Source organism: Sorex araneus, chromosome 2, assembly GCF_027595985.1.
Source record: "Sorex araneus isolate mSorAra2 chromosome 2, mSorAra2.pri, whole genome shotgun sequence".
Taxonomy (NCBI): domain Eukaryota; kingdom Metazoa; phylum Chordata; class Mammalia; order Eulipotyphla; family Soricidae; genus Sorex; species Sorex araneus.
Window position 1 is genome coordinate 31892232 of NC_073303.1, and position 14906 is coordinate 31907137.

Sequence of the window (14906 nt, forward strand, 5' to 3'; positions counted from 1 at the left end):
GTTGATCTCTAAAGTCATCAGGCCCTTGTGATTAAGAATGCGTTGGGCAAAAAATGCAAAAGTCTCTGACATTGGGGGTGGTTTTTGTACTGTTGTTATTGGAATGAGTATTAGCTGTGCTAGCCGCACGCCAGCGTCCAAGACTGAAAATGGGGAGAGTGATTCAACTACTACTCCAATCTGCCCTTGAAAATCAGCATCTATAATCCCGGGGAGTACTTGCACGCCCTGAGGGAGCATATTGCCTCGCCCAATAATTAGGCCAAAAGTTCCAGATGGCAAAGGGCCACAGGCGTTGACATACACTATCTGGGGTCCCTGTTCTTTAACTAATATTGTGCGGGAGGTGGCACAGAGATCCAATCCGGCTGAGTATGGGATGGCTCTGCAGAGGGGTTGGGTGCCGATGGGTTGAACAGCCCATGATTTTGAGGTGCCCCGGTCATGGGAGAGGGAGCGAATTGGGGGCTGGACGCCGATGGGTTGAACGGCCCATGATTCTGAGGTGCCCCAGACACGGGAGAGGGAGTGGACTGGGGGCCCTGGGGCTGGCCCTGTGCCCAGTTTCCCGGGCTGGCCTTCTGGCGGCACTCTGACGCCCAGTGGAAACCCTGTTTTCACTTAGGGCAAGGACTTCTAGGTCTGGGCCGCGATTTTTTATTGGGACAGTTTAAGAAATGTCCAGGCTGCCGACAGCCAAAGCACAGCTTGTTCTGACTACTCGATGGTTGAATAGAGAACTGTTTGAAGGCAGCCCCTATAGCATGCCCTATTTTTTGGGTGGTGGGATCAACCTCGGAGCATAGCCGAATGTATTCTGAGAGGGTCTTCCCACGCTTATAGGGGCGGAGTGTGGCCTGGCAGATGGGATTAGCATTCTCATAGGCCAAATGGCGGATCAGCTCATTATCCGTCTCTTCGTTTCCCATGAGTTTTTCAGCCGCCTCCGTGAGGCGCCTTATGAAATCACTATAGGGCTCGTTAGCTCCCTGACGAACCTTGGCTAAGGATGTTATCATCGACCCTTTAGAGGGAAGTGCCTTCCAGGCCCGGAGGGCAGCCACATGTATTTGGGCAAGTAGCCCTGGGGGAAATTGAGCCTGCACCTCATTAGAATCAAAGGGTGCCTGACCCTGAAATTTAGCAAAGATCCAGGATGAGGAAGAGCCTCCTGCCTCGACGTTGCGGCGCGCCATTTCTTGGCATCGTTCTAAATAATCTGCTTTCCACAAGAGATAGTCTCCCCTACTCAGGACAGCCTTAGCGACTGAGAACCAGTCGTTCGGCGTGAGCCATCCCTCACAAAAGGAGTCCAAAAGGCCAAGCGTAAAAGGAGCAGTGGGGCTGCAAGAAGAGACAGCAGCCTTTAAATCTTTCAGGTCTTCGAATTTCAATCTACGGTAGTTTTGGCGGATTGGTGCCTGCGGAGCTACGTCCTGAGGGGAATTTTCCTCTTGGGAATGTGCCCCTTCCTCAGGCTGATCGGCCTCCTCAACTTCTCTGTCTGAGGGATCATCATCAGGTGGAGCCGTGGCAGAGGTGGGGTATTTGGGGGCCCGAGAATGGGACCTGGTAACTGGGAAGGCAGCCATAGGTTTTGAAGCTAGAGTGTGGCAGGGCGGAGGAGAGACCGAATTTGCACTAGATTCTTGGGAGAGGGTAGAAGGCTGCAGGGCACTCACTAGTTCCTGAACCACCTGCCTTATTAAGGCAGCGGTGTCCTGGGCAAGCTGGCGGGGTGCCTCACTGGCGTATGGGGGATTAAAAAAGGCAGTGTCATGGGACAGATAATGGAGTGGTGGAGCTGACGGCTGACACCTCTCCTCCTCATCTACCTGGGTAGCCTTGTCCTCCAGGGGCAAGGATTTAAGTTCCGGAGGAGAGGGATCGGGGATATCAGAAGTCACAGGATAAAGTCTCAGAGGTGCCTCTGCGCGGGAGGAGTCAGTCCCCTGCATGGGGGGTGCCTCATCCCCAAAGACTGAGGAAGCCTCTGAACTCTCATACTTTTTCCTCAAAAAAATCTCAATTTCGGAAACACGGTGCTGAATCTCTGAAAATGGCTGACTTTTTCTCGCCTTAAAAATCTCATTTAAGATCCAAATAAAATTAGCGAGACAAAGGATGCAAATAACACAAAGGATGCAAATAACTGGGGATTCCCAGGAGTAGGTAGGGATGGAGGAATCAGAGGGTAAGTAGGCCATTCCCACACCACGGTGTGTGCCAAGAGAAAGGCGACCCTCAGAAATACTCACTTTTTCCGTGAATTCGACAGCCACGTTGGGCGCCAGGTGTGGAAGTCGATGTGGAGGTCTCGTTCTGTTCAGCAGGGCGAACCCTTCGTAGGGCGCAGCCGAAAGAACAGACGCAGAGCCCGGAGGAGAGAGAAAAGGCATTTATTCTATGGCAGTTACAGTATTTTATACCTCCCTGTTGGGAGGAGGTGGTGCCAGGACCCCCAACAGAAATGCAGGGTGTGGCACGGGATTTAGCTAGTAATAAACAGATACTGATAGGATAAGATCAGTAAGATTAGGAGTGGCAACCTTTGCTAGGTGTGGCATGGGGCTAGCTAGTGATTAAACAAATAGTGACAGGATAAGATCAGTAAGGTAAAATGGCTCCCTACACAATCCCATCCCCCCACCCCACCCTGCCACTGTGGCAGGGCCTTCCAGTTTGTTCTCTCTCTCTCCGTTTGGGTGTTGTGGTTTGCAGTAGGGGTATTGAGTGGCCATCATGTTCAGTCTCTAGTCTACTTTCAACACGCATCTCCCTCCCCGCGCGGGATTTCAAATCATATTTTACTTGGTGTTCCCTTCTCTACCTGGGATGACTTTCCCCCAGCGTGTGAGGCCATCCTCCAAGCTATGGAGCCAACCCCCTGGCACTATATACTATTATTCTTGGGTGTTAGTCTCCTACTCTGTTATTTTATATTCCACAGATGAGTGCAATCTTTCTATGTCTGTTCTCTCTTTCTGGCTCATTTCTCTTAGCATGATACTTTCCACGTTGATCCACTTATATGCAAAGTTCATGACTTCATCTTTTAAACAGCGGAGTAGTATTCCATTATGTAGATGTACCAAGGTTTCTTTAACCTGTCATCTGTTCTTGGGCACTCGGGTTTTTTTCCAATTCTGGCTATTATAAACAGTGCTGCGATGAACATATAAGTGCAGATGTCATTTGGACTATACTTTCTGTTTCTCTGAGATATATTCCCAGAAGTGCTATTGCTGATTCAAATGGAAGCTCAATTTCTAATTTTTTGAGAAGTGTCCATATTGTTTTCCAAAGAGGCTGGACCATTCGGCATTCCCACCAGCAGTGCAGAAAGGTCCCTTACTCCCCACATCCCCTCCAACAGCGGTTGCTTTTGTTCTTTTGCATGTGTGCCATTCTCTGTGGTGTGAGGTGGTATCTCATGGTTGTTTTGATCTGCATCTCCCTGATGATTAGTGATGAAGAGCATTTTTTCATGTGCCTTTTAGCCACTCGTATCTCTTTCTTGGAAAAGTTTCTGTTCATTTCTTTGCCCCATTTTCTGATGGGGTTGGATGTTTTCTTCTTGTAGAACTCAACCAGTGCTTTATATACCCTTGAGATCAACCCTTCATCAGATGGGTATTGGGTGAATATCCTTTCACATTCTGTAGATTGCCTTTGTATTCTGGTCACTGTATCTTTTGCGGTGCAGAAGCTTCTTAGTTTAATGTAGTTCCATTTGTTTATCTCTGTTTCCATTTGGTTGATCAGTTGCGTGTCATCTTTGAAAATACCTTTAGCTTCAATATAGTGAAGGGTTTTGCTGACCTTGTCTTCGATGTACCTTATGGATTATGGTCTGATGTTGAGGTCTTTAATCCATTTTGATCTGATTTTTGTGCATGGTGTCAGGTCAAGGTCAAAGTCCATTCTTTTGCATGTGGTTGTCCAGTTATGCCAGTACCATTTGTTGAAGAGACTTTCCTTGCTCCACTTCACATTTCTTGCCCTCTTACCAAAGATTAGATGATCATACATTTGTAGTTGTATGTAAGGATATTCCACTCTGTTCCATTGATCTGGGGCTCTGCCTTTATTCCAGTACCATGCTGTTTTAATTGTTACCGTTTTATAGTAAAGTTTAAGGTTGGGAGAGTGATGCCTCCCATCATCTTTTTCCCAAGAATTGTTTTAGTTATCTGTGGGCCTTTATTGTCCCATATGAATTTCAGGATTGCTTGACCCATTTCTTTGAAGAATGTCATGGGTATCCTTATAGGGATTGCGTTGAATCTGTATAATGCTTTGGGGAGTATTGTCATTTTGACAATTTTGATTCTCCCTATCCATGAGCAGGGGATATGTTTCCATTTCATCATGTCCTCTTTTATTTCATGGAGTAGCATTTTATAGTTTTCTTTGAAGAGGTCTTTTACTTCCTTGGTTAAGCTGATTCTGAGGTACTTGATTTTCTGGGGCACGATTGTGAATGGGATTGCTTTTTTCATGTCCCTTTCCTCTGTCTCATTGTTTGCATATAGGAAGGCCATGACTTTACTGTACAGGTCAATTGTTTCTAAGAGTTCTTAGTAGAGCTTTTAGGTTTCTCTAGATATAGTATCATATTGTCTGAGAATAGTGAGAGTTAGATTTCTTCCTTTCCTATCTAAATACCCTTTATATCTTTTTCTTGCCTAATGGGTATTGCTAGTACTTCCAGTATTATATTGAAGAGAAGTGGTGAGAGTGGGCATCCTTGTCTTGTCCCGATCTTAGAGGAAAGGCCCACAGCATACAGTACTTTCTCTCTTCAGAAAACAGTATCTTGGGTTTGCAGATCCTGTTTTTTCTAATCCCTAAATTTGAAGGTAACTGAGAGTAGTTTATAAATCCATGAACTTAGATCAGAGACAGTGCTAAGATTACTAGAGCTTCAGGGTTGATGGGTGGGAGGACTGAATTCCAACATGGAAGTCTGAACACTCATCTCTCAATACCACAGAGACTCCTGTGTGCAAGGACCATTCTGAACAGTGAGTGACAGGCAAGTGTGTCCTGAGGCTCAGAGATGGTGAAACACACTGAGAGAATGAGCTGTGAATGTGTGTACAAGAGAACTGGCAGCCTCTTGTACAGAAGCAACAAAAAACACCCAGATGGGGCTGAGGATCTGACCCAGGCCTGAGCCTAGACTGACCAGCACAGAAGTCCTCACTGCTCAAGGTCCTGGGACAGGATGAGTTCAGATGTTACCTGAGTTCCTGTGATCAAGGGTCTGTGGGATGGGATGCATTGAGGGACCAGGACAAGAATCAGCAGAAAGGACTCAGACAGATTAGAGACTACATCAAAGCCCACAATGACTGAGAAAGAGACAGACTGGGCACAGGTCTGTCCTCACTCATCCACTCACAGCCTCTCCTGTCACCTCAGGGACAGATTAAAAAAAAACACACACATGAAATATCTCAGGATTTCCATTTGTTCCTTATCAAATTTCAGGGATTTCCTTTATTAACCCCTCAATCCCACAAAACAGGAATTAAAAAAATGCAAATCAGATCCTGATTTCAGTAAGGGAGAAACATTATTCAGGAAAACAAGAAGCTAACACAGATGGAGACAGCTGAGTCCTGTCTCTGCTGACACAGCCCAGAGCATCAGGGAGAGAATGCAGGTCAGTGTGGGGAGGGTCTGGTGGGCAGGGAAGAGCCAGTCTCCCCCACCTCACGGTATGTGACAGGACAAGAGACACACTCAGGTCCCAGGGCAGAAAGAGAATCACTAGTTCTTGAATTACAACATTGGAATATGAGGAAACCTAGCAGGGACGCTGTCTCAAATTGCTAAAGAAAAAAATTAAGAGACTCAGGTGAGTGATTCACAAACTTTAGGAATTTCCTTTATTAACCCCACAACCCTACAAAACAGGAATTAGAAAAATGCAAATCAGATGCTGATTTCAGTAAGGGAGAAACATTCAGGAAAACAAAAAGCTAACACAGATGGAGACGGATGAGTCCTGTCTCTGCTGGCACAGCCCAGAGCATCAGGGAAGAGAACACAGGTCAGTATGGAGGGCCCAGGGGCAGGAGTAGGCCAGTCACACCCTCATAGTATGTGACTGGACACAGACATGCTCAAATCCCAGGGCAGAAAGAGAATCAGCAGTTCTTGAATCACAACATTGGGATGTGGGGAAACACAGCAGGGCAGCTGTCTCACACTGTGAGAGAAAAGAATGAAGAGACTCAGGTGAGTGACAGAAGTGGTGACATCCTGAGCAAGCTGACAGCATCCTTCTCAAAGAATCCCCAAACCCAGTCCTGTCCCCTCTGCCCAATCCCGCCCACTCCAGCATCCAGAGTCTCACCTCTAGGGTTTGAGAGAGACTCATCAGAACCCTGGGAACTGTCGCCATCTGGGGAGGAACAAACAGGACAAGGTCATGCCTGGGTGCTAGAGGAGGAACCAGGCATGCGGGAGCTCGCCATGGGCCACGGTCTCTGTCCCCAGGATTCCAGGGCCCCAGCCCTGCCCACACTTACTTGCAGCCTGAATGTACAGTCCTCCTTTCCCACCTGCGGGAAGGAAACAGCCCAGGGAAGGTCAGGGAGAGCACTGGGTCCTGAGGCCACAGAGCAGCTCTCTAGGCCCGGACCCCTGGAGCGTCAGAACTCTGAAGACTGAGGGCAGGACCAGGAAACAGAAAGGAAGGAGACGCTCCTGGACTGATCAGCCTCTCCTGGCCATCTGTGCTCACAGGGACAGTCCCTGTGACCCGGGACCCTGGGAACCAGGTTCATCCTCAGCTTAAGGAGGTGAAAGTGTCTTTCATGAGCAAACCTGAGAGCGGCACACACAGGGGAGTGTGAGCAACAGCACAGGGGCGGGTGGTGCTCCCGCTAATGAGGCAGGAGAGCTAATACAGGAGGGAGACCCCCAAAGTGGGACAAGACTCAAGACGTGCCTATGTTAGACAGATATCCCCCTCTTCAATCCTCATCTTACCTGAGCGCTTCCTCCTGCTGATCACAGCTGCCACCACAGCGCCAGTGACCACCGCCCCGAGGAGAGCCAGGCCGACAATGATGCCCATAGTGAGAATGGTGGGCTGAGAAGGGGGCTCTGGGAAGGGAGGAAGGAGAGGGTCTGTTCCCCGCCTCAGCCTGACCCTCAACAGTTCCCCAGAGGAGACAACCCTGATTCCCTGAGAACAGGCTCTGTGCCCCGTCCCCCTCCTCACCCCATCTCAGGGTGACAGGCTCCGGCAGCCCCTGGTGCTGCACACGGCACGTGTATCTCTGCTCCTCTCCAGAAGGCACCACCACAGCCGCCCACTTCTGGAAGGTTCCATCCCCTGAAGGCCTGGTCTCCACCAGCTCTGTGTCCTGGGTCAGGTCCTCCCCATCACGCTGCCAGGTCAGGGTGATCTCGGCAGGGTAGAAGCCCAGGGCCCAGCACCTCAGGGTGACCTCCCGGTCAGAGAAGGAGTGGCGAGTTATGTGTCTTCTGGGGGCTTCTGAGGAGAAAGAATAAGAAAATTCACACTTTGTGTCACTTCCATGATGAGGATGAACAGGATCATTGGTTTGAAATAGGAGGCAAAAATCCAGACACAAGCTTGGCTGGGGAGACTGGATAAATCCTATTCCTTGGAAAGTTCTAGAACAGAGTGTGGGCAGGAGATTAGGATTTCTCAGGAGACACTGACTCTGTCCTGCCTGGGTGGAGGGTGAGTGACTGAGAGAGGCAGGAATCAGAGCTAAGATCTGAGAAAGTTCGCAGATGTCTGCTGGATCCCAGGGAACCCACATTTGTTATTTCAGAGAAGGCAGCCCCTCCCCCAGTGACACCCTGGTCGTTTATAGTCCTGAGGTCACAGGGTGGGCCTGAGGGCGAGTCTCTCTGGTACAGAACATGGAAACCAGGCGGGTCTGTCCCTCTCCTGACTGAAGAAAGGGCGCTGTTCTGACACTGAACTCCACTCTGTCCCACCTTGTGGGGAGTCCGGCCCGCCCAATGGAGGTCAAGGGTCCTCACCATCCCGAAACCAGGTACCTGCGCGCAGCAGCGTGTCATTCCCGACCTCCAGGTATCTGAGGAGCCACTTCACGCAGTCCCCTTCCATGTAGTTCCTCTTTTCCAGCGCCGCTCCGGACTCCTCCCACTTGCGCTGGGTTCTCCAAGCCTTCGTGCCCGCCGCCGCCGTCCAGGAGCGCAGGTCCTCGTTCAGGGCGATGTAGTCGGCGCCGTCATAGGCGGATTGGTCGTACCCGCGCAGGAGGCGCCCGTCGGACCCCACCTCACACCCGGACAGCAGCTGGACTGTGTGAGAGTCTGACCCACCCCGCACAGATTAACCCCGAGCCGGAAACAAAATCGGGGCGGTTCCCGCGGCTCCTCCGGGTCAAGGGTCCGGGGCGGGTCCCTCAGCCTCGGGGACGTTCGGACCCGCCTCGGGGCGACCCGGCCCGTCCCCGTGTTGGCTCGTCCCTGCCCGGCCGCGCTCACCCGCCTCGCTCTGGTTGTAGTACTCGCGCAGGTTGTTCAGGCTCACTCGGTAATTCCTTAAATTGTCCTTGGCTTTCCGCGTCTCCCGCTCCCAGTACTCGGGTCCCTCCTGCTCCACCCACGGCGCCCGCGGCTCCATTCTTGGACTCGCCGAGTCGCTGTCGAAGCGCACGAACTGCGTGTCGTCCACGTAACCAACGGCAATGAAATGGGGCGCCCCGCCGGGCCGGGACACGATGGTGTAGAAATACCGCAGGGAGTGGGGGCCTGGGGGAGGGGAAGGGGTGAGACCCGGCCCGCCCCGCCGCCCCGCTGGCCATGAGTCCAGGGTGATAGTGGGGAGGGGGTCTCGGGAGACGGGAAAGGGGGGAGTGACCGAGAAGGGCGAGACTTAGGGGCGCGGGCGGAGTTGAAGGTTGGAGAGACAAGGAGGAACATTTGTGGAGGCATCCGTGCAGGGGACTGAAGAAACTCCTTCTCGGGGGTCCTGAACATCAATATCTGGCAGTTTCCATCCTCCGCCCCCCCCCACCCCCCCGCAACCAACTCCTCTTCCGACAGCACACTCACCAGCCTGGGTCTGGATCAGGACCAGGGCACCTGGGAGCAGAAGGAAGGTTAGCCGCTCAGACATCCTGAAGGAATCAGACTCCCTCAAGATTCCCATCAGTTTATAACCAGGACCCGCGCGGACGCTGATTGGCTGCTCTGGTCAGCTGATCGCCCAGCTGGTAGTGTGGACTGGGGATGATGCGTCACGAGGGTGAATTGGCTGACACAGGTTACAGAGAAGTGAAACTGGAAAGATCAGGAATCCCAGACCTCATCACCTGCCCCTGACACCCTCTGGGGACCAAGACACTGGGACCCACACCTGGGACCTGGGTCTTCGCCCTCACACCTGCTCCCTTACCTGATCTTTGTCACACGGTCTCCCCGTGTCCAGGGCTGAGATAGAGTCAGCGATTTTCCATGGTTTTCATTTCAGGATCTTGCTACATATCTTACAAGTTCCAGAGGACCCCAGAGATACTTCTGTGCATGTGGGTTATGCCTGTCAGTGTTGGTGCCAGATATCTGAATTAAAGACTTTATTGTTGTTTTTGTTTTGGACTTTTAGGGACACCGGGGGTGCTCAGGAGTTATTCCGGGCTCTGTTTTTAGGGATCACTCCTGGCAGGTTCATAAGACCATATATGGTGCCAGGGATCAAACCGGAGTTGACCACATGCAAGGCAAGCACCTTACCTTCCCTACTGTATCTCTTGCAGAGTTAAAGACTCTGAAAATTTCTCCAACTGGAATAATAACAACAAATTAATGTGAATAGGAAGTCTTCTTTTGGAGGGAAAGGGGTTACACCCACTGATGCTCACTGGCTTTGCACTCAGAAATTACCCCTGTCATTGCTCAGGGGAATATATGGGAAGCAGGCAATAGAACCTCTTTTGGGCACATTCAAGGAAAGCTCCTAATCTGCTATACTATCTCTCTTGCCATCAGAAAGTCTTTTTAAGAAAAAAAGATTGGATTTTTGCAAGGACCAACCCTGGATAAACAGGCCAAAACTATTAACTCCTGGGGATTAAGAGAAGAGATAGAAATAGAGATAAAGCATGGTGGCATGGAATCGAATAACCTAGTGGATTTAGAGCCCCAACTGTTTATCGCCCATGACTAATATTTATTGCTTAGAATCTGTAATCAAGAGAACAACATTCTTTGGGCAAATGCCTAACCACCTTAATCTATGCAAGATAGACTTTTACACATCCAGAAGCATCTCTGGGGTCTCACTCACTTGTAAGTACTGTAGCTAGATCCTGAAATGAAAATCACAAAAAATCACTCATTTAGTCTCAACCCTGGACAAGGTGAGATAGTGTGAAAAAGGAGCAGTGGGACAGGGCAAAGTCCCAAGTCCTAAGGGTCTTAGTTATGGGGACAAACATCTTTGTAATGGGCATTCTCAAAGGAAGATTCTTTCAGAAGAGGAAGCAGAGATAGAGCAGATGCAAGTAGCCTGCCTCCCCGTCTAGCACCGGCATTCCTGGTTGAAATGTCCCATAAAGGACCTATCTTGTCCATCTCCTTTATTTAGTTATCTAGTCCCCAACAATTTTGTTTTTTTTTTCTAGCATGGAAATGTCCAATTCTTCGAGTAATCTTGAATAGAATTCCAAGCTGCTTAATCTTCCATGCAGAAAAGTCAGGGCTGAGTTTTGGGTGCCTCCTCAGAAGGATGTGAACAGATTCCCCAAGCACCCCAGTCACCCTCTCCTGCCCAGCAGCCCCCACCAACACCCAAAACTTTCAGGCATAGAAATGACCCAGGTCCACAACTGAGCTTTACAAAGCTGCCAAGCCATTAAATGGTCCCAACTCCTAAAATGACTCCTCCAAAGTTCATAGTACTGACAGCCCAGAAGGAACACAGCAGAATTAGTGGGAAAGTTGCACAGTAGCCCACCAACCTCAATAGGGGGAAAAAATATAACAGAGGGCTCAAGTATCAACAAGCAGCTCAGTAAATCTTCAGTGACTTTAGTAGCACCATGGTGAGATAGAACAATGATCACAAATGGACTTCTATTGACCTGACCAGTTTTCTGTTACTTTCTTGTTTTAACAAGCAATATAAAGCCTACTCTTTGTTTCCTGCTAAGGGGGCAGATTTGGGGAAGTGGGAATGCCAGTGTGTGCAACCAAATTAATGAGCAGTGCAGCCAAGTTTGCCACACCATAGTTAACAAGTGCAGCCTCAGAGTGCCAGAGTATGTGTGCAACCTCAGAAAGCCAGCATGCTTGTGCAACCACTGAGAGCTAGGATGTATGAGCCACACCACTCACCCAGTAAAAATTGTCACTACAAAGGGAATTCTTTTTTTTGTTTGTTTTTTGGGTCACTCCTGGTGATTCACAGGGGTCACTCCTGGCTCTGCAATCAGGAATTACCCCTGGCCGTGCTCAGGGGACCATATGGAATGCTGGGAATTGAACTCAGGTCAGCTGCATGCAAAGCAAATGCCCTACCCGCTGTGCTATCTCTTCCAGCCCCATAAAGGGAATTCTTTTGTTTTTTTTCAAATGTTTTTTGATATTTTTATTTTACTTAATAGATTCATTTGTTTTTAATGTTTTTGGAAAAGCAGTGTATAATTTTTTTAAATTTTTATTTATTTTTTTTTAATTTAATAGTTTATTTTTAATTAGTGAGTCAACGTGAGGGTACAGTTACAGATTTATACATTTTTGTGCTCATGTTTCTCCCTTACAAAGTTTGATAACCCATCCTTCACCAGTGCCCATTCTCTACCAAAAGTAAACCCAACATCCCTCTCCCCCCTCCCCAGTCCTGTCTCCCCCCACCCCACACTGCCACTATGGCAGGGTATTCCCTTTTGTTCTCTCTTTCTGATTAGGTGTTGTGGTTTGCAATAAAGGTGTTGAGGGGATACAGAGCCAGCCCTAGTCGGGCCCGTGCTCGGCTCCGGCCGGCCGGGTTTTCGGCCCGGGCGCCCATGCCCCTGCAGAACCGGTGGATGTGGAACAAGCGGGAACCAGAGACAGCTTTAGGAATTGGGGTTCCAGCAAGTGCCTGCACCCATGTATGGAGACTGTGAATTAAGCCTTTGCCCCACGCCGGCTAACGGAGGAAAGAACCTTCCTTCTTGGTCTCTCTCCCCTCCGGGAGAAGGCGTGGTGTCCGACATTTTGTGGGTCCGTTGAGAAGGTACGAACTTGGTGGCGCGGAAAAAAAAAAAAATGTGTGCTTTGAACTTGAAACAGCCGCGGGATACAGAGCCAGCCCTAGTCGGGCCCGTGCTCGGCTCCGGCCGGCCGGGTTTTCGGCCCGGGCGCCCATGCCCCTGCAGAGCCGGTGGATGTGGAACAAGCGGGAACCAGAGACAGCTTTAGGAATTGGGGTTCCAGCAAGTGCCTGCACCCATGTATGGAGACTGTGAATTAAGCCTTTGCCCCACGCCGGCTAACGGAGGAAATATGTAATTTCTGGCAGAATTTTCCCAGGACTTTATACAGAAATCCAAAACCGCGCGGACGCTGCTGCGTCCGCGCGACTTAACATTTATAATTGTCATCATTGTGAAAGGGTTCCATTTGAACAGGTCAGACTTGGGGGGGAAACTCCAAATAATAATAGTAAGTTTTTGTTGAAATATTGAAGGTTCTTAATGTAACAGCCACCTCTGGACTATGAGCTAAGCAAAAGCCCCACGCTGGCCAACGTGGCGTGGAGTACACCATACTATGAGGCGCAGGAAGGGGGATGAGGGGGAAAAATTTAAAAAAAAAAAATGGAAAAGGAAAAAGAGAAAAAAAAGAGAGAGTTATGTCAACTATAGTGAGTTTTGTGTTGAATTATGGAATGTAATCAAGGTAAAGAAAAAATGAAGTGAAATTCATTAGTTATACAGTAGGGGGTAGGGGGTGGGGGCGGGGGGTAAACTGGGGTTTCTGGTGGTGGAATTTGGGCACTGGTGAAGGGATGGGTGTTTGAAAATTGTATAACTGACATATAAACCTGAGAACTTTGTAACTTTCCACATGGTGATTTAATAAAAATTAAAAAAAAAAAAAGGTGTTGAGTGGCCATTGTGTTCAGTCTCTAGTCTATATTGGGCCCGCATCATCTTTCCCCCACATGACCTCCAATCACATTTTACTTGGTGTTCCTAAAGGGAATTCTTAATGTAGTAAAAATCTTATGTCTTAGCTGTGTTGTAACAAGAAATATAAAATAAACTACTTTGTGCTGCTAAGGGGGCATGCTTAAGGTGTGGATGGAAACTGAGGACTTTGATGGAGGGAAGGTTACATTGGTGGCAGAATATGTGTGGAGCATTGTATTGAAACAACTGCATGATAAACAACTTTGTAAATCATGGTGCTCAAATAAGCTTCAAAATATTAAAACTATTTCAGGGATTAAAGATTCTGTCTGTCACCACTTGTCCTCAGAGCACCTCCAGGTGTGTCACTGGAGACCCTGGAGCTCGCTCAGAGGCCTCCTGAGCACTGCTTGAGAGTCTCCCCCGCAAAGTTAGTAGGAAAAGGGAAAAATTGATTCCAAATTAAATGGTGTGAAAAAGTAGACCCTTTACCTATTACAAGCAATTTGGAAAATGTAAAAGGTAAAGGATTTTTCTGTCTCATCAGAAGATAGCTGGATTTTTATATTTTCTCCGGCTTTTAATCTGTTGTTTTGTTTGATGTATATAGAAAAAATAAAGCTTCATACAAATACATCACAAATCATGAAATCCCGTTAATCATCGATTTCTTGAGCGGGCTCAGTAACTTCTCATTTTGTCCTTTCCCTGAGATCTTAGAAGTCTATCTCAACTCGGCCCTCCCAACCATGTTGCACTGGGGGCTCTTTCAGGGTCAGGGGAATGAGATCCAGCTTGTTACTGGATTTAGCAAATGAATACACCATGCGAAGCTTGCAAGGCTGTCCCATGTGGGCAGGAAACTCAGAAACTTGCCAGTTCCTCCCAGAAGGAGAAGTAGGCTACAGGATATTGCGTGGGCACTTTGCGGCCGCATGCTACTGAGAGCTTGCTTTTAAGTCTCTCTCTGGATGTTAGCCGTTGACGGGATTACACATACCTGGGTTCCTCTGCCGGTACCTTCATGCATGTGGCATGTCCGAACATGTGGAGAGGGGCCTCCAGCATGGCTGTAGCTAGGTTCCGGTGGTCTTCGGCCACTGGGGGCTCTGCTCGGGGTGGGGAGGGAAGCTTGAGCCCATCCCCTCCGAGGGGCCCCGGGGAAGACAGCCAGGAGTGCAGGCAAGAGACTCTCTGCAAATACATAGGAATGATATTTTTAACAATTTTTAACAATTCTGACAGATAATTGTGAACAGTCAGCTTGGATAATGAGAAAGTCACTTAAAGGAAAACACTGGTTGCCTCAGGAAATGGGGTACGTGAATATTTGGGACCTCAAACCTTGTAGAAGTATTAGACTTTAGAATCTACATTTTTTTCATTTGGTAAAAATAAAACATCAGTTTGGAAAATGAGATATGAACTCAAAACTGCTGGCGTTGAGGATAATTAAAGGGTGGATATGGTCAGTGGAGATCCAACTTCCCATGGGTGAACCCTGGGCTTCACCCAGGAACCCAGTATGGGAAACTTGTGACAGCAGGTGGAAGACATGGGACTTATGCTGGGATATCTTGGAAGCTTTTATTTAGACTTATTTAATAACTTTTCCAGACCCCAATCCTGTGCTAGCAGGGGGGGACTTTAGACAGGGGCAGGACCATTGCTGTCCTGTTCCTCACTGGGGAAAAACAGCATCCAGGTCCTGATGTGAGGAGTGGGGAAATGATGGAGCTATTCTCTCCTGAAACCCTGTTTATTCTG

At 48.8% G+C, this 14906-nt stretch overlaps 1 protein-coding gene across 1 annotated transcript in view; it reads right to left on the reverse strand.

Moving 5' to 3' along the window:
- LOC129401628 (patr class I histocompatibility antigen, A-126 alpha chain-like) overlaps positions 1–9142 on the reverse strand; it is a 46705-nt gene extending 37563 nt beyond the window's left edge. The window contains exons 1-7 of the mRNA XM_055124355.1: positions 9079–9142; positions 8509–8775; positions 8056–8334; positions 7241–7516; positions 7006–7122; positions 6543–6575; positions 6368–6415 (exon numbers count right to left, since the gene is read on the reverse strand). Coding sequence (XP_054980330.1) covers positions 6368–6415; positions 6543–6575; positions 7006–7122; positions 7241–7516; positions 8056–8334; positions 8509–8775; positions 9079–9142 — 1084 coding nt within the window. The remainder of the gene's footprint in view (positions 1–6367; positions 6416–6542; positions 6576–7005; positions 7123–7240; positions 7517–8055; positions 8335–8508; positions 8776–9078) is intronic.
- Positions 9143–14906: the final 5764 nt, after the last annotated feature.